This window comes from Balaenoptera ricei, chromosome 11 (genome assembly GCF_028023285.1).
Source record: "Balaenoptera ricei isolate mBalRic1 chromosome 11, mBalRic1.hap2, whole genome shotgun sequence".
NCBI classification, from domain to species: Eukaryota; Metazoa; Chordata; class Mammalia; order Artiodactyla; family Balaenopteridae; genus Balaenoptera; species Balaenoptera ricei.
In genome coordinates, this window is record NC_082649.1 from 53,595,787 (window position 1) to 53,623,530 (window position 27,744).

Here is a 27,744-nt window from a genome sequence, read left to right on the forward strand (position 1 = left end):
CATCATTTCTGTGCCATCTCCTAGATCTAGGTTGTCAACTAGCACAAAAGTAGGAAGGGAAAGTGTGGAGGAAGCAGCCACTGTTTTAAGGGCTCTGGGCCTTAAGTGGTGTGCACTGCTCCATCTCACATTCTGTTGATGAGAACTTGGTCCTTGGCCTTGTGTAACTGCAAGGGCTGCTGGGAAATGCAGTCCTGAGCTAGGTGACCAGTGACCAGCTTGCAGCTCTGTTTATGGAGAAAGGGGAGAATAAATTTTGTCGAGGAGTTGGCATCTCCATCACAACTCCCAAACTAGATTTCCTAGGAGGCTTATCCATTGTGAATGATGTTCCTGTGGCAGATAGCACTTCCTCAGGGAAGATTCTGTGTCCAATTCCCTTCATTTTGGGAACCAGGAGTGTTTAATGGGAACTATGTCAGTTTCAGTTAGGTTCAGTTACATATGACAGAAAACCTAAAATAGGGACTTCCCTGGCGGTCCAGTGGTTAAGACCCCCACACTTCCACTGCACGGGGCTCGGGTTTGATCCCTGCTTGGGGGACTAAGATCCCACATGCCATGCGGCACAGCCAAAAAATAAAAAAATAAAAAATAAATAAAGGAAAAAAAAAGAAAACCTAAAATAACAGTGACCTAAGCAAAGTAAACGTTTGCGCTTTTTTTCTCTTATATAAAAGACATTCATCACATCTTTTATTTATTTAATTTTGTTGCCCAACAGAACTTGATTGTAAATAAAAAAGAAATCTCTTACATACTTTTCAAAAAAAAAAAACATGTTTGTCGTAATGATGCATCACGATGTCAGGGACTCTGTTTTGCCATCTCAGCATTTGCTTTCCTCCTCATGGTCCAAGATGGCTGCCTGAATTCCAGCCATCTCTTCACATTCCCTCTGGCAAAAGGAGGAAGAAAGGCCTTCAAAGGCATTTCCTGGAAGTCACATGCAACACTTCCATTTACACCTTATTGGTCAGCACTTAGTCACACAGGGACACCTAGCTGCAAGGGAGGTTAGAGATGTAGCCTTCTTTCCTGGCAGTTATGAGCCTCACCCTAAACTGTGGGTTCTCTTGCTGAGGAAGAAGGGGGAGAACAGACATTGGGCAACAACAGGCAGTCTCTGCTAGAGACTACATGCCCCTGTGTCCTCACTCGGTGGCCTAACCTCTGCCTCTGGGGGTGTGTGTGTGTGTATGTGCCCATGTTAAATTTTAAAACCCATCTTTGTACTTACCTGAAGGGAAGAAATCATCATAATAGCTGACATTTATTGAGTGCCTACCAGGTGCCAGACTCTGTTCTATGTCATTTATTCTTCACAACAGCGCTCTCAAAGTACTTACATAGGAGAGCTTAGCGTAGGACTGTTGACAGAGGCATGGGCGGAGTCGAGGGAACCAGAAGGGCTCGGTGAAGTGTCCAGAGATTAGCAGCAGCAGGAAGCCATGGCCACCCCTGAAAGGGCAAGGGGACAGACCAGTGTCACTCCAGCGGCCCCACCAGAGCTTAGAGACGTGGAAGAGGGGCTGCTTCAGACCAGGTCAGGAGGTGGAGCTGTAGAAGGAAGCCAGGCCAGCACCCCTGTGAGCCGGGGAGGAGTGGCCCCAGGAGCAGAGCAACACCCTGCCCGTCTCTCCTCCCACCTTGGAGCTCCCGGCAGTGCCCGCCTTGGGCTGAAGCCACCTGGAAGCCAGAGAGCAAGGGCGCCTGGGGAAACAGCCCACAGAATGCAGCCTCCTGGGGAGAGAGTGGGGCAAAGAATGGTAGAAATGGATGCGGGGGGGAGGGGGTGGGGGAGGGGTGGGAGAGCAACAGAGAACCACCCACACAGGATGGTTATGACCACCTTTTACAGGGAAGGGGACCGAGGTGGGGAGAGGGTAGGGCACTCGCCCAGCTGGTAAGCAGCAGAGGCAGGACCCTGCTGGCCTCAGATGCACGTCTGCACGTCCCGAGTGGGGAAGGTGGCGCAAACACAGCTCTGATTTGACTGACAGTCTGCACAGTGGAGGCATCTGATGCCTGGTCAGCGCGTGGAGAGATGTGTTTCGGACTAGGAGTAACTGTGTCCCCCTTGCCCTCGCAGGTTGCTGTTGCGAACCTCAGCGAGGCCGTGCAGGACGCAGACCTGCTGGTGTTTGTCATCCCCCACCAGTTCATCCACCGGATCTGCGAAGAGATCACCGGGAGGGTGGCCAAGGACGCGTTGGGCATCACCCTCATCAAGGTGACAGGCCCTCGCTTTGCGCGCGGTTACCGGGAACTTCCTTTCCTCTTTCACCTCTTGGAGATAAGGAGCTGAAGGGAAGTTATGGCTGGTTTGGATTTGTTTTTTTAAAGATGCCTGGAAGAGAATCAAAACCATGCCTTCCACGAGCCTCGCTCCTCTCACATTTAGGAGGGGCTGCTTTCTATGTAGAGAGGGTTCGCAGGGGCAGGGGCGGGGGGCGCGAGAGTGGGGTCCCCCAAAGAAAGAACCACCAGCTCTGGAAATCTTGCGTGGTTTGCATTCACTGGGAGAGTAATCATCTTTACTTCCCACTCTTGGGTTTATTCCCGAAAGAGAGAGTTTTTAACCAGAAGTCCACAAACCACCCACAGTGGTCCACAGATAGAATTCAAGAGTTCATGGACCTAAATGTGGGGGCGGAATTGCATTTTTATTCATTTTAACTGAAACCAGTGTTTCCTTCGCTTGTGAGTGTAGGCCACAGGCCAGAGTTTCAATGACAGTAGTACTAGCAGGACCTTGACCCTGTGATCAATAGAAATTACAGGTATTTTCGTATCACTTTACAGTGGCTTCAGATATCTCAAAGTATCATGTATGCTCGTCACTACTTGGAAATTATGGTAATTATTAGACCTGCCATGACATCTTTTTATAATTACATTAATAACATACATATATTACTTTGTCACAAATTTGTTTGTTTTTTTTTAACATTTGATAACTATATTTCAGTATAATTGTCTTCCTGGGTAATCTTATGTATTTTGCTTTATGCATATCAGGTCTGAGAATGAGTCCATAAACTTCCCCAGGCTGCCAGGGGAAGAACCCTCTTTGAGAGAGTGTGTTCCGTAGTGTTCACAGGTGAATGTTTATGAAAGCAAACAGTTCAATGTCAGTCATCAATAGAATGGACAAATGAATGGTGGAATACAACACAGTAGTAAATGCGAATGACCCAGAGCATTCATGCAGCCGTGTGGGTGAATCTCCAAAGTAATAATATAGCACAAAACAGCACACAGGTGAGCAGTACAGTTTCATTTATAGGTTTTCAAAAATATACTGATATAACTTACGGTTTAGGTATAGTTTTATGTGGCAAAATGATCAAGAAAAGCAAGGGAACAGGGCATAAAGCATTCAGGATAGGGGTTCACCCTGGCAGGGACCAGGAAACACTAATAAGGAGGATGAACTTGGGGAGAGACACAGGGGACTTCAGTGGTGTCCTTCATGTTCTCTTTCTTAACCTGAGTGGTTACATTTTCATTTTATTTTTACTCTTTAAATGGTACATACACAGTATGTCTGTTTACTGTTGTAAATAAGAGAGATTTTTCAAGTTGCGTATGCCATTGGAAGTCTGAATCTAGATGACCTATAAAGCAACGATCTCCTGCCTCTTGTCCTTGGTGGTTCGTTTTCCCCTAACTTGCTGACATCCTTGCAGGGCATAGACGAGGGTCCTGAGGGGCTGAAGCTCATTTCCGACATCATCCGAGAGAAGATGGGCATTGACATCAGCGTGTTGATGGGAGCCAACATTGCCAATGAGGTGGCTGCTGGGAAATTCTGTGAGACCACCATCGGTGAGGGCCGCCTGGGGAAGGGACATTGGGTGTCTTAACAGGCACATTTTCCGTTTCTGGAATTTTCTGTAGTGGACTCTTCCCTGCTGCCCTTAACATTCTTGGGGTGGACATTCAGTGGAGTGGGAATTTTATGTAGGAGGCCATTCTGTGGGACTGAAGCATTTCAGTGACCTCTGGAGTGAAAGTAAAGCCAAGGAGACCATGTTGACCCACTGTGATCCAGTAATGCATTATCGAGGTTAAACACAAAAACACAAGGGTACTTGTACCAAGAAGCAGGTGGTTACATCCATGGTGGGGCCTTAGAAACCCAGCTTTTCTTTTCTTTTTTTTTTTTTTTTTAAAACAACAGGAATTTATTTCTTACAGTTCTGAAGGCTAGAAAGTCCAAGATTAAGGTTTAACCAACACTTTTCTGTGATGAGGGCTCTCTTCCTGGCTTGCAGACAGCTGCCTTCTTACATGGGGGTGGGGGGGTGGGGGGTGGGATCAGGGAAAGCAAGTTCTCTGGTACCTCTTCTTATAAGGGAAACCCAGCTTTTCTTTACTCACAGATGCCAGGATCTGGATCCTCATTAGATTCCAAGGAGATCTAGAAATTGATGGGAATGATCCCCACTTTCAGGTGAATAAGCCCAAGGCCCAGAGAGTAAGTTACCTGCCCCAAGGTCACACAGCTAATATAGAACCCAGGTGTGAACTTGGGTCTCCTGTTTCTTGAAACAGAAAGCTCTTTCTACTCTTACACATTGGTGTTGTGAAAATTTTTGTTTCTTTTAAAAAGGGCTTTGGAATTCCCAAGTGCCCGTATTATAGGACTCGTAGAAGAGTAATATTGTTGGGTTTGCAGGTGCTTTGCAAAAGTGTATTTAAGTTTATCTACCACTCCAGAACTTACTTCCACCCTTGTCAAACATACCAACAATGTGAATCATTTCTCCTTGGCAGCTTTGTTAAAGGAAGCTCTGAGCATCTGAGCAAGATCAGGCTGTCTTGAGTAAGATGGGATGTATGGGGAAAGGTTCTCATACATGCCTGTAAGTTAGGCCATTTTCACTTTTTTTTTTTTTTTTTTTTGCTTTTTTCTCTTTTATTTGGAATTGTACGGACATTATCTGATTACAGTGGAAAATAGAGATAATCAAAAGAAAACCATTTTTAAAAATTTCTTTATTTAAAAATTTTTATTGGAGTATAGTTGATTTACAGTGTTGTGTTTCTGCTGTACAGCAAAGTGAATCAGTTATACGTATACATATATCTACTCTTTTTTAGATTCTTTTCCCATATACGTCATTACAGAGTATTGAGAAGAGTTCCCAGTGCTATATATGTAGGCCCTTATTAGTTATCTGTTTTATATGTAGTAGTGTGCATATGTCAATCCCAAACTCCTAATTTATCCCTCCCCCTGCTTTCCCCCATGGTAACCATAAGTTTGTTTTCTATGTCTGTGACTCTATTTCTGTTTTGTAAATAAGTTCATTCATACCATTTTTTTTAGGTTCTACATATAAGCAGTATCATATGATATTTGTCTTTCTCTGACTTACAAAAACCATTTTTTTTTCTTTTTTGGGGGGGTTTATTTAATTAATTAATTTAGTTAGTTAGTTATGGCTGTGTTGGGTCTTCGTTTCTGTGCGAGGGCTTTCTCTAGTTGTGGCAAGTGGGGGCCACTCTTCATCACGGTGCACAGGCCTCTCATTATCGCGGCCTCTCTTGTTGCGGAGCACAGGCTCCAGACGCGCAGGCTCAGTAGTTGTGGCTCACGGGCCTAGTCGCTCTGCGGCATGTGGGATCCTCCCAGACGAGGGCTTGAACCCATGTCCCCTGCATTGGCAGGCAGATTCTCAACCACTGCGCCACCAGGGAAGCCCCCACAAAAACCATTTTTAATTTCATTTAAATTTCATTATTTTTTTCCATTTGTGGCAAACTATTTACGGCTGTAGTTGTTATATATTCTTTTATAATTGTTTCATTTACTTCTATCAGCGTACATCTTCATAGCTGCGTAGCATTCTGTTGACAATCCATTTATCTGGGCACTTAAAAGAATTTTTTGTGGGGGGGGAGAAACAATAATTTTGGAGAGGAGAGGTATCACAAATAGTAAAAGGAAGAAAACAAAATGACCTATAATAACATTACCCAGGTTGATATTTACAAGAGCAATATAGTCACAGGTAAGAAAATTCAAACAGTACGAGAAGGTATAAATTAGAATTAAGATTGTAATTTCCCACCTATTCCCTCTTCCCAAAGAGAATCACTGTTAGCAGTTCCTATGTATCCTTCCAGAAAAAAAATTTTCGTATGTATGCTAGTCTGTATATAGGTTTTATTCTTTCATAGTTAGTTCTTTTATTCATCCGTGCTTTTAGTGCAGCCTGTCAAATTGATATGTAATTACTTCTATTTTTCAAAAATAATTGTTAACTAGTTGTTCCAGCTCAATCCTATTTGCCAGTAATCAATTTGCTAATCAGTTGGTTAGGATTGACTGGTTACACCAATCATTCTATAGGGTTGAGACTTCTCCAATCCTTGATTCAAAACTGTAGATTTGAGGGACTTCCCTGGTGGTCCAGTGGTAAAGAATCCGCCTTCCAGTGCAGGGGATGTGGGTTCGATCCCTGGTCGGGGAACTAAGATCCCACATGCCAGGGGCAACTAAGCCCACGTGCCACAGCTACTGAGCTCACGCCTCAATGAGAGAGCCTGCGTGCCACAAACTACAGAGCCCACGTTCCCTGGAGCCCACGCACCACAACTAGAGAGAGAAAACCTGCACACCGTAACTAGAAAGAAGCCCATGAGCCACAACGAAGAGCCCACGCTGCAGCGAAAGATCCCGTGTACCGCAACTAAGACCCGACGCAGCCAAAAAAAAAAAAAAAGACCTGTAGATTTTAGCTAGGATTTTTACCTGCCTCTTGGCCTTCTTTCTCCCAGTTGGGTGCATTAGACTTTTTTGGTGTGTAACACAGACAAATGCACAGAAGTTACATCTCTTCCTCTGGCTTCTGTTTACCCGGTGCTTCTACTGCCTTCTCTGTGGGTTGGTCCATGGCTGGTAAGAGTGACCTGAATTAAATTAAATTAACTGTTGAAAGTAAGATAGAACAGGAAAGTGATACTTTTAAAATTTTCTTATTTTATCTGAATTTAATTGTGAGGAAATATCAGACAAGCCCAAAGGAAGGGACATTGGTACAAAACAACTGGTCCACACTCTTGAAAAATGTCAGTGTCGTAGAAGATATTGAAAGGCTAAAGAAGAAGTCTAGAGAGACCTGACCACTAAGTGCAGTGCACGATCCTGGTTGCCATAAAGGCAACACTGGGGTAATGGGGGAGATTTGAATATGGGTTGTAGTTAGATAATTGTATCAATGTTAAATTTTCCGGATTTGATCTTCGTGCTGTGGTCATCCAGGTCTCCTTTCTTGATGACATTAGCAGCCAACTCATTTTTAATTATGACAGATTCAGGAATCTTAGTCCGCTTGAGTCTTCTGTGGAGGAGGAAGAAGATGGCATTGTTTTCAGTGTCTGGTAAAAATACTAACGAGCATGGGGAACTGCGGCACCCCCTTGTGGCGAGAACTCCCTTCCTTCTTGGGACTGACTTCACAGAGTCTGAGACTTCCACTCAACCCACAAATATTGTTCAAAGTCTGTTATGTATCAGTCATGATGCTAAATGTCAGGGATTCATAAGCCCCTTCTATGTAGAAGGAGCTTCTAGGTACACAAACAGTAGGGAATTACAGACTGAGATGAGGGTTTTGAAGGAGTCTTATTAAATAGGTTGATTATCTCCAAAACTTGGTGTGGAGGAGAAGTGGGATTTTCCTGTCTTTTGGTTCATAGTGAGTTTGGGGAGCCCTTCCACGTGGCTGATGGGCCTTCCCTGTTCTGGACCAGATGCCATGGGTCCCTGCTTGCTGCATCACTGCTTATGACTGGTAATAATAATACGGTCAGTGCTTTCTTATCCATGATTTAAAACAATAAAAGATCTAAAAATTTCAAAGGTGCATTTGATAAAGCCATTTGCAGCAACATGAATGGACCTAGAGATTATCATACTGAGTGAAGTGAGTCGGACAGAGAAAGACAAATATCATTTGATATCACTTATATGTGGAGTCTAAAATATGATTACAATAGCCAGGACATGGAAGCAACCTAAGTGTCCATCAACAGATGAATGGATAAAGAAGATGTGGCACATATATACAATAGAATATTACTCAGCCATAAAAAGAAACGAAATTGAGTTATTTGTAGTGAGGTGGATGGACCTAGAGTCTGTCATACAGAGTGAAGTAAGTCAGAAAGAGAAAAACAAATACCGTATGCTAACACATATATATGGAATCTAAGGGGAAAAAAAAAGGTCATGAAGAACCTAGGGGCAAGATGGGAATAAAGACACAGACCTACTAGAGAATGGACTTGAGGATATGGGTAGGGGGAGGGGTAAGCTGTGACAAAGTGAGAGAGTGGCATGGACATATATACACTACCAAACGTAAAATAGATAGCTAGTGGGAAGCAGCCGCATAGCATAGCACAGGGAGATCAGCTCTGTGCTTTGTGACCACCTAGAGGGGTGGGATAGGGAGGGAGGGAGACGCAAGAGGGAAGAGATATGGGAACATATGTATATGTATAACTGATTCACTTTGTTATAAAGCAGAAACTAACACACCATTGTAAAGCAATTATACTCCAATCAAGATGTTTAAAAAATAAATAAAAATAAAACTGATAAAAAATAATAAAAAAAATAAAATATGATACAAATGAACTTATTTACGAAACAGAAACAGACTCACAGACAGAAAACAGTGGTTACCAAAGGGAAAAGGGGGTGGGGTTAGGATTAGCAGATACACACTACTATATATAAAATAGATAAGCAACAAGGTCCTACTGTATAGCACAGGGAACTATATTAAGTATAATATATTCCATATCCTATAATAAACCATAATGGAAAAGAATAAAAATAAATAAAAGGTGAATTTGAGAAAATGTAAGATTGCCGTAAATCAAGCTCACCTATCTAATGGACACCATGTGTAATTTGCAGCCACAGAGGCACCAACAGATGCCACCTTTTATCAGCGGCAAATGGAGAGCAGTCCTCTCCCTGCCATGTGTCAGGTTACTCACAGCTGCTGATGGTTGGATTAAAGTGGCTTGAGTGGGAGGAGTGGGGGCCTGTCTGTAACGCTTGTGAGCCTCCCTCGTGTTGGAGGCCCCAGGCAGTGGCCCTGGTGGTGAGGACAGAGGAAAAAGACAGGAATAACATCACGATGTGAGGCCGGGGCTGCTTTGCCCAACCCAGGTGATGAAACGGTGCTGCTGGTCTGGAGGACTGTTTAAAAAAGGAAGAGGACAGTTTGCTCAAGTGGACATACTTCTAATATTTGGACAGAGGAGAACTCGGCTAAATGACATCATAGCAATGCCTGTAGAATAGGAAATGTGTTTCTTTTCTTATTGTTGTTTATTTTTGGGCCGCACAGCACGGCATGCGGGATCTTAGTTCCCCGACTAGGGATCGAACCCATACCCCCTGCATTGGAAGCACGGATTCTTAACCACTGGATCACCAGGGAGGTCCTGAAAATGTGTTTCTAAGTATCGGGTGTAGGTATTTTAAACATTTTATTATATGATGGCAAATTTCCTTAAACCAAACAAAAGTAGGGAGAACAGTATCATAACCCCACTGCCCATCTTTAGTAATGACTAACTGCTGGCTGGCCTTATTTCACCTGTTTCCCACCCTCTTTCCACTCTCCCCTGGATCATTTTGACATTATATTACTTCTGGGTGTAATTTTGATTGTTGACAATCCTCTTTTTTTTTCCTGCGTTGGAAGACCATAGTTCTGATTGTGATGTTTGTTGCTTGTTTATCTTCTCTTTTCCCACCCCTGAGAGGAACATAGCATAAAGAGGGAGTGCGGGCCCTGGAGCCAGAGCACCTGGGTTAGAATTCGGGCTCTGCCTCCTACTAGCTGTGTGACCTAGGGCAACTTGGTAAACCTCTCTGGGCCTCCTGTCTGTCAGTGGGGCAAATCAGTCATAGGCATGTAAGTATCAGCTATCTTACTATTATTATATAGACCTTTGTGTGATCCTTGTGAGCCTAGGCTGTTTTCACACCTGATTCCTATTTAACCTCAGACAGTCCTGAGCGTGCCATAGTGTTTTACTCATGAGGCTAGAGGAGGTTAAATCAGAGGTTTGCCAACTTGTCTGCCCATTGGAGTCACCTGGGGAGCTTCAGAAATTAGTGATGCCTGCTCCACCCCAGAGCTTGTAATTTAATGGGTCTGGGGTGTAGCCAGCCTTTGGTGTTTTTAAAGATCCTGGGTGATTGTAATGTGCAAACAAGCTTGGGAATAGGCTTGAGAACCTCGAGGCAGGAAGGGCCAAAGTGCCATAGTCCCCAGGCTCTGTGTGGAGATCATCACGTGGGAGCTAGGTCTTGGCTGGTGAATTTTATCATCCTGATTTCCGGAGCCCTCCCAGAGCAGAGCGCCACCCTGCATCCCACCAACCAGAGCAGATCTCACATCAGGCTCTGTGTGTAAAGTTTTATTTTTGTTTTGAACTGAAAGTCACTAACCAAAAAAATAACGTGAAAAGTACTGATCCTCCGTGTCATTCTAAGCATGGTCCCAAGGGAGGGGATACAACGGGAACAAAAATGAGGACCCTTTGAATGCATTTCCGTCTTCCACAATTGTTAGTGAACATGTTTGTTGATGTTGTATCAGTTCTCTTGTTGCCATAGTGATGCTAAGTAACAAACAATCCCAGATTCTCAGTGGCATCCAAAATAAGCACAGCTAACACATCTGTGGGTCTGCTGGAGGCTGGCGGATCAAAGCTGGGGTGGTTCTGCTGCTTTGTCTCATCTTCCTGTAGAGTCCAGCGGGCCAGCCAGGATGTATTCTCACAGTGAAGGCAGAGGGACAAAGGAACCAGCCCTACTACTGCACAAATAGGCTTCAAGCCTCCACTATGTCAGGTCTATTAATGTCCCATTGACCAAAGCCAGTCACGTGACTAAGCCCAAGGTCAAGGGGTGGGGAAATCTGTCCCACCCTCTGTGAGTCGAGGCATGTCCTCTGGTCAAGCCAAATGTTGGTAGAAAGGGATGTACTTTCCTCCCCTGGAAGGAGCTTATAAGTGTGTATGGTAACAAAAAGTTGCAACAGTTTTAGATATCAAACAATAGAAAGATGCTTAGATAAAATATAATGCATTTATGCGGTAAAATACAAAGCAGCCATTTAAAGTAATGTAGAAAGTATATGATGTCACTGAAAATTATTCCTGCCATAAATGGGGGAAAGCAGATTATGAAATCACGTATGTTGTTCTCAATTTTGAGAAAAACTATGTATATTCCTATTTCAGTAAGTTAAAGATGTATGCCAGATTGTTAATGATCCTGTGGTGGGATTGTGGAATATTTTAATTTTCTATTTCTAGTCCTATGACTCTTCAAAATTTCCTATCAGGAAAATATGTTATTTTTGTAATAAGAAAAACATCATTTTAAACTGTGTTAGATGCAAAAATTAAGATGAGAGGCTGTTATTAATTTCCTTTTTTCTAACCTTTCAATAGGCAGCAAGGTAATGGAGAACGGCCTTCTCTTCAAAGAACTTCTGCAGACTCCAAATTTTCGAATTACAGTGGTGGATGACGCAGACACGGTTGAAGTGTGCGGTGCTCTGAAGGTAACGCAGCCTTGATATTTCTGCTCACAGGAGGAGAGATCACACAGGGCCACTGCTAGCATCATTGCAGCCGGTTCTGAAGAACGGCCTCTGTGTTCTGTGCACGTACTTCTGGGGAGAATAGTGAATTGGCAGCCTTGTTTATCACTTCCTCCTTTGCCCAGACTTTCCTTGGCGGTTAGATTTCCTCCCTCACTCATGGTTGGCTTTTATTTGTAAATCTGGGAGAAGGGTGGGTTTTTGTTCTTTGGGAAATTGACAGCATTAACATTTGGAAAGCCAGGGACTACTTTGATTGTGGAGTCTTACCTGGGAGAGAAGTATTCTATTAATTTATACATTTCTCCTACTTAACTATCTTGAGCAGGAAGAGGAACTTGGCCCCTCTGAATGATGCTACTCTATTGGTTTGATGGTGTGGTTGGTTGTTTTTAAAGGAAAAAAAACAATCTGCTGCTGACAGGTCTTTCTAAGAACAGCTTTATCTTTGCCTGTAAAGGGAAAAGATCAGATTAAAGAACGAGCTTCTATTGGCTAGTGGCTTGGGAGGGTCAAGGGAAGTTTCCGCACTTGGTCTTGGGCTCCTGACTTGTTCCCCTCTGCCTTTAAAAGTCGTGGTCGGGGTCCCTCTATCCTGACTCTAGGGAACAGCCCACGGGAAGCTGGGCTGCAGCTTCTCATCCTTCTCCCCTTGGAATCAGAGCTGCTTTAGCTGCCATCTCAAAAAAAAAAAAAAAAAAAAAAGGAAAAATAAAGAGCTTCCATGTGAATGGATAACCCCTTTGAGTCACTTTTGAGTAATTTCTTTTGTAGCAGAAGCAGCTTTTCAGGAATTTGAGCACCTAGGGTAGGAGATTAATCTGGCATTCGCCTCACTTTGTCAGGTGAAAATTGCAAAGATCAAAAGAATGCAGGGGAGACCAGTCCAAAGAGCGCCTTGCCATGCTTTCTCCAAAGTGTACACCTTTTTTCCTGGTCAGGATTGAAAACCACTTTGTAGAATTAATATCGTGTGTGTATGTGTGGTCACGTCTCCATACAATGAGAATTTAAAAAATTGAAGCCAACGAAAGACTTGGGCTCCCAGGCAGTCCATCTTTTCGAATGCTGGTGGGAGATTCTCACATTGCACACGACCTGCTTTACATTTAAGATGCTGGCTTTGGCTGTGTTGTTTATTTTTGTTGGTTGAGATTTTTATGTGTTTTTAATAGTCCTTCATTAAACTAATGACAGCTTGCCAGCAGTGGCACCATGAAGGCCTAATTGCTCAGCATGGTCTGTGTGCTCCAAAGCTGTCTCGAAGTGACTGGGTTATTTTCCATGGTGGATGGGGAAGCTGTGAGAACCCGCCCAGAACAAAGGAGCAGAGGGAGAAGAAAGATTCTAGATTGAGGGCTCTGGAGAAGTTTCTGCTGATGGGACCACATGCTGGTCCTGTGTCTGAACTCAGCATGGCTTTTCATGTCTGTTGGCAGGAAGCCTCCCGCTACCCATGATAGAGTGGTTCTTGGGGGGTGGAGGCAGATGGGGGTTGAGGACCATTTATCATCCTTCCCCTGGCTTTCCTTTAAAACAGAATCAGTTACCATCATTGCTGCCGGCTTGCATCAGAGCTGGGAGTTTTGAAAACTGAGAAACAGGTGCTTTGGCAGTAATTGAGTCTAACCATCCCATTGGACAGATAAGGAGATGAGAGAGCCAAAGAGTAAATGACTCAACCGGCTGTATGAAAAAATTAAATTAAATTAAAAAAAAATAAAGAGTAAATGACTCAAACTTAGCAAATATTAGCACAGTCAGAATGTGATCCTGGATTTTAAGATTCAGTCCGGTGTTCTTTGGTTACTCTGGACGACCTGACCTTTCTGGTTGGTGTCCAGGCAGTTGAATGAAATGAAGCCCTCCCTTGCTAGAGCCTGCCCAACCGGGGCAGATGGGCATGTGTTTCTTTGATTACGTAATTAATCATTTTGTTGTTTTCTTCCTGATTATAAAAGGTAGTTTCACACAACAGAGAGGTGTAGAGAGGAAAGTGAAAATGACTGATAGACAATCCCTACATCCTGAGATAACCACTATTAATGTTTGTTGTCTCCCTTGCCAGTCTTTTTAGCAAGTACACATTTGTGTAGGTCCCCTTTTTAAAACAAAAACTGGGGCTTCCCTGGTGGCGCAGTGGTTGAGAGTCTGCCTGCCAATGCAGGGGACATGGGTTCGAGCCCTGGTCTGGGAAGATCCCACATGCCGCGGAGCAACTGGGCCCGTGAGCCACAGCTGCTGAGCCTGCGTGTCTGGAGCCTGGGCTCCGCAACAAGAGAGGCCGCGATAGTGAGAGGCCCGCGCACCACGATAAAGAGTGGCCCCCGCTCGCCACAGCTGGAGAAAGCCCTTGCACAGAAACTAAGACCCAACACAGCCAAAAATAAATAAATAAATTAATTAATTAATTTCCGAAAAAAACCCAAAAAAAACAAAAACTGGATCTTACTGTTCAAGCAGTTTGTTTTACTTTTTTAAAAAATTTTATTTTATTGAAGTATAGTTGATTTACAATGTTGTGTTAATTTCTGCATGACAAAGTGATCCAGTTACACACATATATGCATTCTTTTTTGTATGTTTTACTTTATCCACATTAACAACCTTTAGTAGTCTTCTCCACACTAAAAAAAAATTTTTTTTTAATTAATTAATTTATTTATGGCTGTGTTGGGTCTTTGTTTCTGTGCGAGGGCTTTCTCCAGCTGCGGCAAGTGGGGGCCACTCTTCATCGTGGTGCGCGGGCCTCTCATTATCGTGGCCTCTCTTGTTGCAGAGCACAGGCTCCAGACGCGCAGGCTCAGTAATTGTGGCTCACAGGCCTAGTTGCTCCGTGGCATGTGGGATCCTCCCAGACCAGGGCTCGAACCCGTGTCCCCTGCATTGGCCGGCAGATTCTCAACCACTGTGCCACCAGGGAAGCCCTAAAAAAATTTTTGAAGTACACTTTTTTTGTGTGCTCAAAAACATGAGGGCATTTGACTTACCAAAAAAAAAAAAAAAAGGAGGAAGAAAGATAACAGCTCCTTACAAGGATAAAAGAAAAAGAAAATTCAAAATGCAAAATCATGTTGTACCAGTGCATCTTACTGCTTCAGAATGTCCTTCACCTCTTAGCTACATTAATCTCTTAATCACTACGGGAGTATTCCTTTTTAAATATCAACTTTATTTAGGCATAATTCATGTATATTAAACTGCATCCAGTTAAATATATAATGCAGTGGGTTTTAACAGTTGGGTGTATATACCCTGAAAATCATCACCACAATACAGAACATTTCCATCACCCCAAACAATTCTGTATGTCTTTTTTTTGTAAATTTATTTATTTATTTTTGGCTGCGTTGGGTCTTTCTTGCTACACATGGGCTTTCTCTAGTTGCCGCGAACGGGGGCTTCTCTTCGTTGTGGTGCATGGGCTTCTCATTGCAGTGGCTTCTCTTGTTGCGGAGCATGGGCTCTAGGCACGCGGGCTTCAGTAGTTGTGGCGCACAGGCTCAGTAGTTGTGGCACACGGGCTTAGTTGCTCCGCAGCGTGTGCGATCTTCCCGGATCAGGGCTTACCTGTGTCCCCTGCATTGGCAGGCAGATTCTTAACCACTGTGCCACCAGGGAAGCCCACGTATATGTCTTTTTATAGTTCACCCCTCTCTCCCAAGCCAGCAGCCACTGATCTGCTTTTGTACACTATAGAATTTTTATAATGGAGTTGTGCAATATGTACTCTTCTGTGTCTGGCTTCTTTCACTAGCAGTGAATTTTTGTTTTAATATGAAGTTTAAGAGGTACTTCATATACAAAAGTACAGAAACCGTAAGTGTACAGCTCAACCTATGTTTTCTTTTTTATTTAATTAATTAATTTGTTTATTTTTGGCTGCTTTGGGTCTTTGTTGCTGCACGAGGGCTTTCTCTAGTTGTGGCGAGCGGGGGCTACTCTTCATTGCAGTGTGCAGGCTTATTGTGGTGACTTCTCTTGTTGTGGAGCACGGGCTCTAGGCATGCGAGCATCAGTAGTTGTGGCACGCGGGCTCAGTAGTGGCGCACGGGCTTAGTTGCTCCGCGGCATGTGGGATCTTCCCGGACCAGGGCTCGAACCTGTATCCCCTGCATTGGCAGGCAGATTCTTAACCACTGCGCCACCAGGGAAGTCCTCAACCTATGTTATTTTTAATAAATACTTTATTAGGATTAAGTTTCATTAACAGAGACCCAAAATAATAGTGATTGGGACTTCCCTGGTGGTATAGTGGTTAGGAATCCAGCTGCCAATGCAAGGGACACGGGATCGAGCCCTGGTCCAGGAAGATCCCACGTGCCACAGAGCAGCTAAGCCCGTTCGCCACTACTGAGCCCGTGCGCCACAACTACTGAAGCCCGCGCCTAGAGCCCGCGCTCCACAACAAGAGAAGCCACCGCAGTTAGTCCGCGCACTGCAACTAGGAGTAGCCCCCACTCACCGCAACTAGAGAAAGCCTATGTGCAGCAACAAAGACCCAACACAGCCAAAAATAAAAAATTAATAAATTTATATAAATAAATAAATAAATAATAAAACCTGTACATTAAAACCAGATTTAGTTTCACAAACAATTTTTTAAAAAAAAGTGGCTAAACAAGGTAGAAGTTCATTTCTTTCTTGTGTAAAAATCCTGAATCCATATGACAACTCCATTCCACCGAATTCTCAGGGACCCAGGCTCCTTCCAGCTCACGAGGTATGGCTCTTGTACTTGTGTTCCAAGATGGTGACCAGAGCTCCAACCATCACATCTGCCTTCCAGGCAGCAGGGTGAAAAAAAGGATAAAGGGCATGTGGCAGCTGTCTTTTAAGGCAGGTTCTGGGAGTCACAGTGTAACACTTTGGCTTCATCTTAATGGGCAGTTAGTACTTAATTGTGTGAATATACCTGCTGCAGGGGAGGTTGGGAAATTTCCCCCTCTCTCTGGGTAGCCATAAACTTGCATGAAAATCAGGAACTCTAGGACTCAGGAAGAAGAGGAGAGTAGATTGGGAGATACACCCATTACCTGTGCCACAGAGGCTCAATGTTCTTTGTAGGGTTGTCTATGGTGAGGCTCACCACCCTAATTGCTGGGCGTGTAGGTTTCCTCCAGGGCTTTGGCTGTGATGAATGTACTGTGGGCCACAGCCTGGTGCCCAGTCTCAGCCAGGGCCGCATGTGGCTGTGTGCATTTACGTGCAAATTAATTAAAACTTTTAAAAAAATTCAAAATTCAGTTTCTGAGTCACAGTAGCCCCATTTCGGAGACTCAGTAGCCACGTTAGTCTTCAGTGAGTCTCAGCAGCTAGTGGCTACTCTGTTGGACGAGCAGATAGCAGACATTTACGTCATCACAGAAACTTCTGCTGGACAACACTGCTCTCGCCAAGGCAGCTTCTCATCAGGGTGTGCAGCCTGGTGGGCTGAGCGTGGGCTTGACCTTGGGCCTCCTAGACATCTCAGCCAGGTGGCCTTACACAGTACCCAACCTGCAAACCATACGTGGTACCTCGGTGTAGTTAGCCTACACTTTTCAGGTTTCCGCGAGGTCAGATGCACTCGGAGGTGGCCTCAGGAAGAGTCAGGCGGGTTGTTGGACTTACAGAAAATACTGACTTGGGTTTCAGCAGGGCCATTCTCCCTAGGTGGTGATAGTGTTTGCATAAACTGTGGGTCACATGGGCTGCTCCTCCAGTTTTGTAGTCTTTTTGTGGGAGGGTGGGAGCGAAAGAAACTGAGCCCTATCCAACCCGCCCCAATTCAGGACTGCAGAGACCGCACTTCGCAGAGGAGGATTGCCTCTGAGTATTGCTATCACCCGGGAAATGGGCAGCGGCTTAAGGACGCCTGTCTTCTGAAAATCATGGTATTTTTAGCTCTATGTTTAAAATAGTGAATAAATTTTCACCATTCGCATGAATAGTTTAAAGCAGATTTAAATGCCCAGCGGATAGTGATAAATTTCACAGCTGAGCGATCTCAGAGGACATCTGTTCGGGTGCTATTCAGACATGATCTGACCAGCTCTGTGTTTATTTTTCTTTTGACAGTGATAAGTGGTAGGTGAGAGAGTGAGGATTTCAGGATGCATCATATGGTGATTAAACTGGCCCAGGGTCCCCTTAGGAGGGAGGGGTTGACTCTGCAGTGGCCCCTCCTCCCCGTGGTGGGGAGGCCAGACATCCAGGGCAAACTGGGAGGTGTTCCCAACCTGTGTGCCCCTGGGCCACGGGCACCCTCCTCTGCCTTTTCTCTGAGCGCAGTGACATAGAAGGTTAGAAGCACTGCACTGGAGCTCAGGGCTCATGCATTACAGCTCCTGCTTGGATGCTTCCAGTGACTGAGAGCTCACTCCCTTTGCTTCAGTCTTTTCTGTTGGGTGGGGTCAACTCTTCTTGTTAGAAAGTTCTTGTCTTGCTGAGCTGGCCCCTCTGTGCCTTCCACTCACTGGCCTGGAGCAGCCTTGTGTGATCTGCTCCCTGGAGAGAACTAGGAATCTGGGCTGCCAGGGCTCGAAACCCAGCTCTCCTGGTCCTGACTGTACAACCTTGGATGGGCTACTTACCCCGGGTGCCTGAGTTTCCTTGCCTCTCACTGTGTGTGGTAACAGGACCTGCCTTATAGGAACGTTGTGAAGATTAAATCAGTTAATAATATATGAAGCACTTAGAAACAGTTCAGTAAGGTTAACTTTTTTTTTTTAACATCTTTATTGGAGTATAACTGCTTTACAATGGTGTGTTAGTTTCTGCTGTATAACAAAGTGAATCAGCTATACATATACATATATCCCCATATCTCCTCCCTGTTGCGTCTCCCTCCCACCCTCCCTATCCCACCCCTCTAGGTGGTCACAAAGCACCGAGCTGATCTCCTTGTGCTATGCAGCTGCTTCCCACTAGCTATCTCTTTTACATTTGGTAGTGTATATATGTCCATGCCACTCTCTCACTTCGTCCCAGCTTACCCTTCCCCCTCCCCGTATCAATAAGGTTAACTTTTGTTGTTATTTTTATTATTCTTTCCCATAAATCTTTTCTCCTCCTAGGCCTCCCGCTTTTGCCTCCTGAGCCTCCATGCAGGCCCAAGAGACAGTCCTCTTTGATATCTGGTTGCAGAGGTCTCATGCAGGTCTCTTGGACCCGGAGAGGGGTGGGCGTGGCCAGGCCACGTTTGCCGTACCATGGAAGCAGCAGGGGACAGGGAACAGTGGGCCCGTGGAGCCAGGCACCGGGGGCGTGTCCCACGTGCATCACCTACCAGCCGGGCGTTCTTGGCAAGCCGTTGACCCTCGGTGAGCCAGCCAGGGGGACAGGCACACACTTGCCGGGGTTGCCATGAGAATACGGATGAGACCGTGTGTGCAGTGGCCTGGTGGGCTCACTGTAGGCACTTCGTAAATAATCCGTAGGAGCCCCTTGTTGAAAGGAAGTCCGTGTTATGTCCCATCCAGTCTGTAGACGTTGGCTGGGGTTGGTTTGTCAAGTGACCTCCAGAGTGGGTCATGTTGTGAGGAGGTGGGGGGGGTGGGCACAGGGACACAGCCCAGGAGGCATCAGAGAGCCATTTCCACAATCTAACCATTTGGAAGCTAGGCCTTGGCATGTTGCCATGGTAACTTCGATAAAACCATTTGGTGGGCTCACCAACAGTTGGCTTCGTGGTCTCTGTGGTCAGTCCCTCTGCATGTCTTTAGGTGTCTCTCTGTTGCCCCAGGGCTGTCCCACTGTCTGCAGTCCCAGGGCAGGCCACAACTGAGCCAGCTTCCCTGGAGGACTGTCACCACCAGAAGAGCCTTGAGAGATCTCGTCCAAGCCCTGAATTTAACAACCAAGGCCAAGAAGGCTCAGACAGGTGGAGTGATTATCCCAAGGTCACACAGCAACAAGGCAGACTGAGAACCAGAAGCCCTCTGGATGTCATGCGTGTGCCCCTTGTATCTCCCTATGCACTTCCTCAGTTTGGCTGCTATGCCAGGAGGGGTGACTGGGCCTGTTTGGGCCCAGCCTTGGGTGTTCTCTCTCCTGGTCTCTGCACAATGTCCCATCTAAAAGGTCCGGCTGTTCCATCCCAACTCAGCAGCTCTGGGGCAGAGCCGCAGAATGGATCCCAGTTCGCCCGTCAGCATCTCTCCAGCTCCTTCACTCTGCCTCTCCCCTCTCCTCTGCACGTGATGCTGCCAGACGCCAAGCGCGCCCAGCCAGGAATCGCCCTCCCCCCATCCCTGTGCACATGCAGCAGGTGCTTGGGGCTGGTGGTTGCCGTCAGGGAGCTGCTGAGAGCTACAGTCTGCATTGCCTGTGTGGTGGGAAAGACTGGAGAAGCTCACAGGTACAGGCAGAGGTGATACCTTATGAAAACATGCTCCCGGGTCAGGAGGCTGGATTCCTCAGCTCCGCCTGCAGCTGTACGAGCCGGGGTCTGCGTGGATCCTGGCCTTTGCAGAGGAATAGCCAGAACCAGAGTAAGGCCTGATGTGATTGCTGAGGAAGGGAAGGTTCATTTAGGGCCCTTGCCTTCTGGTCCCTCATTCAGCCGTCTTCATCTGCCGCCACCCAGGGAGCCAGTAGAGGGTCCTGCTCTGTTGGAAGCCCACCAAAGCTTCTAGAGGACTCACGGGAACTTTTTCATCTGAAGTGGCCACATCCTGTCAGGGTGAGCCTGGCCACATCAGTGCTGTGTTTGATCTGTTTTATAAAAAACTGCATATCAACCAGAGAAGACGTTTTTCCTCCCCGGGTCATTCCATTTTCTACCTTATCCCTCAGATTTTATAGTTCTGAATGTTTTAAAAAATGTTCTGTCTTTAATTTTAAAAAATTAGGGGGAGTGAGGAAGAAATGCACTTATTTTATTTTAGGTTATTTCTCATTGTTACTAACTGGCTTCATAGTTTAAGGTCTCTTAAGGCACAAATCCATATACAGGCATCAGGTATTATGACAAAATGCTTGTGTGGTTAGACAGAGGCAAAATACTTGCATTTTTTCCTGCATTGAGTGCTTTTGGAGAGGGAGCTGGTAACATGGAAAGAGCTGGGAACCTGAGGGTTGACTGGTGTCCCAAACAAGTCCACCCCCCACCACCACCCCCCGTCACCTCCACTCAGGCATTACTTGGCATATGTGATTGTCTGGTTTTACATAGGATTTGAGACCCAGTTCAGATGCCACTTCCTCCATGCAGGCTTCCCTGCTTTGAAATGAAGCTTCTCCGCACAATCTCGTCCTTCTGTCTCATGATGTGCTTTTCTATGTCTTTTCCCAGTGATATTGTCAACTCCTTGAGGACGCCCTGTGTCTAATTCTATCTTTGCAGCCCCCCACCCCCTGAGGGCACCCTCAGCCCCTCCAGGGTCCAGCGGGGCTTCCCACAGTGCACGCTCAGTACACATGGGTTGAAATGAGACCCAACCTTCAGTACCTCTTACGGAATATCGCTTTCTGCTGAGCATTCATTGTGATTTGTGCACAGGTTTTATTTTCCTGCTAAGTTGGGGGTGGTGAACTTTTTCCAGAAGAGCTTGTTAGAAAGTGTGGGCTTTGCAGACCTTACAGGTCTCTGCACAACTACTCAGATCTGTTGACAGCACACAGGCAACCACAGACAGTATGTAATTGAACGGGGGTTCCTGGTTTCTAGTACAACGTTACTTATAACACTTGGCCCTAATTTGCTGACCCCCGAACTAGGTTATCAGCTTCTGAAGAGGCAAGTCTGTGTCTGATCTGCCTGGTGTCCAGCATAGAGCCACGCAACAACCCAGCGCTTCAGAAATGCTCATTTAGGGATGATTAAATTTATTTATTTATTTACTTACTTACTTACTTATTTTTGGCTGAGTTGGGTCTTCGTTGCAGTGCGTGGGCTTCTCATTGCGGTGGCTTCTCTTGTTGCGGGTCACGGGCTCTAGAGCACAGCCTCAATAGTTGTGGCGCACGGGTTTAGTTGCTCTGCGGCATGTGGGATCTTCCCAGACCAGAGATCAAACCCGTGTCCCCTGCATTGGCAGGTGGATTCTTAACCACTGCGCCACCAGGGAAATCCCAGGGATTATTAAATGAAACAAAAGGCGGGAACTTGATCTGCACGTATGCATTCATCATCACGCAGCACTTCTGACCCAGGTACGCTCCCAACAGAAATGCCTACTCACGGTCACCAGAGGTCATGTACCAGGTGTCATAGCAGAGCCATTTGTAATGGCTCCAAACTGGAAACTACCCCAATGCCAATCAACAGAACAGATAAATTGCACTATATTTGCACAATGGAATATAACGTAGCAATGAAAATAAATGCGTTATGTGTAAAAATACGGCTGAAGCTCACAAACGTGATGTCAAATTGAGACAGAGAAGGTAGACACGAAGAATTACACCCTGTATGATTCTATTCATATAAAGTTTAAGGACAAGGAAAGTAAACCTGTGCCATTAGAAGTCAGGAGAGAGGTTACCTTTGGTGCAGGGGTGACCAGGAGAGGGTCAGAGGGGGCTTCCTGGGGCACTGGTTACGTTCTACTCCTTGATCAGTGTGCTGGTTACACAGATGTGTCTGGTTTTTGAAAATTCATCAAGCTGTGCACTTATGATTTGACTACTTTTCTGTGAATGTTATAGTTGAATAAAGCATTTGATTTATTCAACTATAAAAGAAAAAAAAAAAAAAGCCATTTGTTCAAACAGTATTTGACCAGAGACTACCATCCACCGTTCCCATTCTGGCTGGTGCCTCCCTCTGAGCACAGGTGTGGGCTCTTTGCCCTGTGAATGGGAATATGGGAGCCTGGTCCCTTCTTTCTACTCTCTCTCTCTCACGGGTCCAAAAGCAGAACCCCGGGTCGTGGGACTTCCCTAGTGGTCCAGTAGTTAAGACTCTGAGCTCCCAGTGCAGGGGGCCTGGGTTCGATCCCAGGTCGGGGAACTATATCCCGCACGCTGGAACTAAAAGATCCCGCATGCAGCAACGAAGATTCTGCATGCTGCACCTAAGACCCAGCACAGCCAAATAAATAAATGTTTAAAAAAACAAAGAACCCTGGGTCATGTGGGACCCAGGGGAGCCAGTGTCCCTGCCTTCCCTGCCTTCTCTCCCCCAGCGGGCATGTGACGGCATCCCCGGCCTTCTTTTCTCCTTTGTAGAACATTGTGGCCGTGGGAGCCGGGTTCTGCGACGGCCTCCGCTGTGGCGACAACACCAAAGCCGCTGTTATCCGCCTGGGGCTCATGGAAATGATCGCCTTTGCCAGGATCTTCTGCAAGGGCCAGGTGTCCACGGCCACCTTCCTGGAGAGCTGCGGCGTGGCTGATCTGATCACCACCTGCTATGGGGGCCGGAACCGCAGGGTGGCCGAGGCCTTTGCCAGGACCGGAAAGGTAGCCCCCGGCGTGGGATCCCGGGCTGGGGAGAGCCGCTGTCCTGGGGGTGGAGGCTGTGTGTGCTGGGCTTGTCCTGCTAACCCCCACCTGCCTTTGCTTAAAAGCACTTCAGTCCTACACCCTCTGCCTTGTATGTCGTTATCTTTTCTTGGCTTGCAACTCTCCTCCCCCACTCTGCTCTTAAAATAAGTGATGCTCTAGATTTTACAGGAGATTGTTTTCATCCTTCGTTTTTAAGACCATCGAAGAATTGGAGAAGGAGATGCTGAATGGGCAGAAGCTGCAAGGACCTCAGACTTCGGCCGAGGTGTACCGCATACTCAAACAGAAGGGGCTGCTCGACAAGTAAGTGTCCCAGTGTCCACAAGGCCAGAGGAGCGGCCATCATCTCCCCCCTTGCTCACGACCCCCAGCCTGGTCAGCGCGTGAGCACAGGCATTTGATGAGTGTGTGCGGAAAGTTACTGGATTAGTTCCATCCTTTGTGTGATGTGAGGGTCTGTGGCAGGAAACATCTGCCTGCCCTGAAAATGAGCATTTACACAAAACATGAAACGAGGGAGGGAAGCTCAGCGCTGTAGGGCATAGTACAGAATAGGAAGTTTGAGATTCTGGCTTGTCCTGCAGGGTGTTTGGTAAGAGCTACATGACATACATTTTAAATTTTAAAAAAAAGATTACTTTGTCCTTTTAATAAAAAGACATAGCCTTGTTAATGAAATGTCAGACAATTCAGAAAAGAAGGAAGGACAAGTTGCCCCCAGGACTCCAGCACTGGAGGTGCCCCATTTAAGGTGTGATGAGCAGCCTTGTAGTCTCCCCACCCATCCTCCGCTGCCCGTCCAGGCGGGTCACGTGTTAGAGGTGGCTTGGATCCGCTTGCTCTGCTGCAGGATGGAGGGAGGAAGCCCGGTAGTCCCACAGAAGCTGCCCAGCCTCTGAGGCTGCCCCAGCCCTTCCTCTTGTTGATTTGCTAAGCCTGTCTCCGTAATCACGATGCCACCACACCACCCAGTAAATGCTTGTGTGCCACATCCTGGGCGTCCTTAACTCTCCTGTAATAGTCTGGAGAGGTGGGTGCCTGGGAGAGTAGGGAGCTGGTCCCCAGCGTGCACTTCTCTGCACCGGGAGGTGGGTCACGGGTCTGCTATCAGGTCCCTTACCCTCTACAGGTCAGTCTAGATGCTGCTGGTCCCAAGCACCTGCATCTTGACCCCGCCGCCTGCATCCAGCTCTCCCCCTTGTTCAGCCGTCCAGTTCCCTATTGGAAGTTAGAAATGAGGGACAACAGAACATTTGTCTTCCTTCCTTAATTTGCATTTGATTTTTTTTGAAACGGCTTTCAATGCCAGCCGGGCAGAGGGGGGAGTCATAAACAAGCCTTGGAGGAGGAGAACTACCTTTTAATCATGATTAAAAGGAAAATACCCATGACATGCATGGTTTTCCTTACCTATTTAACAGCAGACACTGATGGGTTTGTGTATGATTGGGGCTACTTTAATGACCGTTAAGTCTTTATCAGGAAATTTTGTTTTAAGTCTTAAAAAAAATACCTGGGTGTTTGATGATGGTGAGTGTCTCCCAATCACAGTTTTAAAGTGGCATCTGTGTGCAACCAAGATAGAGTCCTAGGATCCCACAGTAGTACACAGATAGGATAGGGTCCTGCCCTTTGATAGGATTCTATGAGTTGACACATTGGCTGGTGTGAGTCTGTGTGTTGTCTAACTACTGGAGGATACAGGCTGGAACAGGTGTTCTGGGATCAGTACCTGCCTGTTTAAAAGCAAGTGTAACCAAACAGGAGAAACCCGCCTTACCACAGTCATGTCCCATTTTCTTCTTATTGGAAATTGACCCAGCCATCCCTGTGCTTAGTGAGGTCGCTGCTGGATTGAGGGGCACCTGCCCTTCTCCCAGGCCTCGTGTCGAGTCCCATGGGCCCATCCCCCACTGCGCCTGCCCCCAGTGGCACAAGTAGAGCCAAGTCCTGCTATTCTCCCTTCGCACCGCCGCTTACCTGGATTTCTTTCTTTTCCATTCCAGCCATCACCATGCTGGTCTTCCTCCATTTCCTTCTCCCTTCCCTGCTATAGAAAGAGCACTGAGCAGGAGGCCAGTGGCCTTGTGTCTCATCAGCTGTGTGGTCTTGGGCAGGTCATGTTTTTAGCTGCTCTGTGCCATTTATCCACAAAGTCAAAGTGGTAGACCAGATGACTGCTGTGGTTACCTCTAACTCAGAGGCCTCCTGCTCTTAGAGAAGGAGGTCCACAGGCCTTAGGTTGGCATCTCAGTTGAGTACCAACTTTGTTTCTAACTGTGTCCTGTGACCCCTGCTTTAGTGGAAGCGGACCTCCCTTGGCCCCAACCGCCTCCTTCTCAGACTCCTGTGTGCATCTGTCCTGCGGTTTGGCCTGCCTGGACACCCCCTTATGAGCATCTCAACCATCACCGCCCACAAGGCAAGCCAGGTCTGTCCTCAGAGAACCTCTTTCATATCCTCCAGATACAAATCATTTTCCCTGCTTTGAACTTACTGTTTAGAGCAGCAGTCGGCAAACTTTCTCTGTAAAGAATCACATAACAAAGATTTCATCTTTGTGGACCACATACGGGACTCTGCCCTATAGTCTTTGTTTCTGTTCATAGCTCTTTAAAAAGGTAAAAATGATTCTTAGCCTACAGGCGGCACAGAAACAAGTCACAGGCCAGACTTGCTTCTCAGGCCATGGTTTGCCAACCCCTGGTTTAGACACTATTGCTGCTAATGTGCTATGGACTTATTGCATAAACTTACAATTTTACTTCTATTTTTCAAATTTGGGAGCGGGGGGCACATGCTTTTGGAAGAAAAAAAAATTAAAGTCATACAAAAAGGCACACAGGTTAAAGTGGGTCCTGATCCCTACCCCAGATGGAGGTGGATTTCTCAGGGTTCGGTGAACTTTCCACATGGCCCTTTTGTTTGTGTGATGGGTAACGAACTCCACAGTCTGCTTTGTCCCTTTTCATCACTTCAGAATTTTTTTTTTTTTTTTTTTTTTGGCTTCGCCATGCAGCATGTGGGATCTTAGTTCCCCAACCTGGGATTGAACCTGTGCCCCCTACATTGGAAGTGTGGAGTCTTAACCACTGGACCGCCAGGGAAGTCCCCTAGGATATATTTTGAAAATCGTTCCACATCTGCACCTAGAGGTCTCATTTAATGGCTGCAGAACATTCCATGGTGCGGGAGAACCTCAGTTTATTTATTAACCAATCTTCTCTTGATAGACGTTAAGACATTAATAGACATTGTTGGGGTTTTTCTGTTGTTGTGAAATTTGCTTTATTTAACGTCCTTGTGCCTGTGTCTTTATGACCATGTGTGAGTATCAGGTGTTTGTATTAGTCTGCTTGGGCTGCCACAGCAAAATGCCACAGACAGAGTGGCTCACACAACAGAAATTTGTTTCTCACAGTTATAGAGGACAGAAATCGAAGGTGTCGGCAGGGTTGACCTCTCTGAAGCCTCTTCTCCCCGCGTCTTCTCGTGGTCCCCCCTCTGTGTACATCTGAGTCCTAGTCTCCTTTTCTTATGAGGACTGCAGCCCTATTGGTTTAGGGCCCATCTTTTTTTTTTTTGGCCACACCACCCAGCGTGTGGTATCTTAGTTCCCTGACCAGGGATCGAACCCAAGCCTCCTGCATTGGAAGGCAGAGTCTTAACTACTGGACTGCTGGGAAAGTCCCATGGTCCATCTTAATGAACCCTTTTCGCTTAATTACCTCCTTCAGTGCCCTGTCTCCAAATATAGTCATTCTGAGGGGCTGGGGCATTGGGTGAATTTGGGGGAGGAGTACAATCAGCCCATAACAGTGTTGTAAGCTCCTTGAGGGCTGGGGCCTCATTTATAATACTGCACATCCCTGCTCATGATTGAGGCCTGACACATCTAAGCCCTCAGTATCCATTAGTAGAATAGCTGATTTATTTGGTTTATGCCCATTTTTTAATAAAATATTATCTTTTGTCCTCCTTTCACTTTTTGAAAAAAAATATTTATTTTTTGGGAAGTATTTTTGCTGTGCATTATTATATGCTACAGGTGTACAATATAGTGAATCACAATTTTTAAAGGTTATACTCCATTTACAGTTATTATAAAATATTGGTTATATTCCTCATGTTATAAAATATATGCATGTAGCTTATTTTATACATAATAGTTTGTACCTCCTGTTCTCCCACTCCTGTATTGCCCCTCCCCCCTTCCCTCTCCTCGTCCTCGCTGGTAACCACTAGTTTGTTCTCTGTATCTGTGAGTCTGCTTCTTTCTTTGTTATATTCACTTGTTTGTTGTATTTTTTAGATTCCACATATAAGTGATATGGTACAGTATTTGTCTTTCTCTGACTTATTTCACTTAGCATAATACCCTCCGAGTCCATTTGCTGCAAATGGCAACATTTCATTCTTTTTTATGGTTGAGTAGTATTCCATTGTTTATATATACCACATCTTCTTTATCCATTCATCTGTTGATGACCATTTAGGTTGCTTCCATATCTTGGCAATTGTAAATAATGCTGCTATGAATATTGGGGTGCATGTATCTTTTCAAATTAGTGCTTTTGTTTTTTTCAGATATATGCCCAGTAGTGGGATTGCTGGGTCGTATGGTAGTTCTATTTTTAGTGTTTTGAGAAACCTCCAT

General features: G+C 45.8%; 1 protein-coding gene across 2 annotated transcripts in view; it reads left to right on the forward strand.

The window, feature by feature from the left end:
* Positions 1 to 27,744, forward strand: part of GPD1L (glycerol-3-phosphate dehydrogenase 1 like) — a 113,243-nt gene that overhangs the window by 25,506 nt on the left and 59,993 nt on the right. Inside the window, exons 3-8 of one of the 2 annotated variants that reach the window (XM_059939072.1) lie at positions 2,093 to 2,233; positions 3,693 to 3,831; positions 11,503 to 11,615; positions 22,809 to 23,042; positions 23,284 to 23,390; positions 25,390 to 25,518. In XM_059939072.1, the coding sequence (XP_059795055.1) occupies positions 2,093 to 2,233; positions 3,693 to 3,831; positions 11,503 to 11,615; positions 22,809 to 23,042; positions 23,284 to 23,390; positions 25,390 to 25,483 (828 nt within the window). In that variant the 3' untranslated portion in view covers positions 25,484 to 25,518. The remainder of the gene's footprint in view (positions 1 to 2,092; positions 2,234 to 3,692; positions 3,832 to 11,502; positions 11,616 to 22,808; positions 23,043 to 23,283; positions 23,391 to 25,389; positions 25,519 to 27,744) is intronic. The other variant, XM_059939070.1, reaches the window with a different exon arrangement.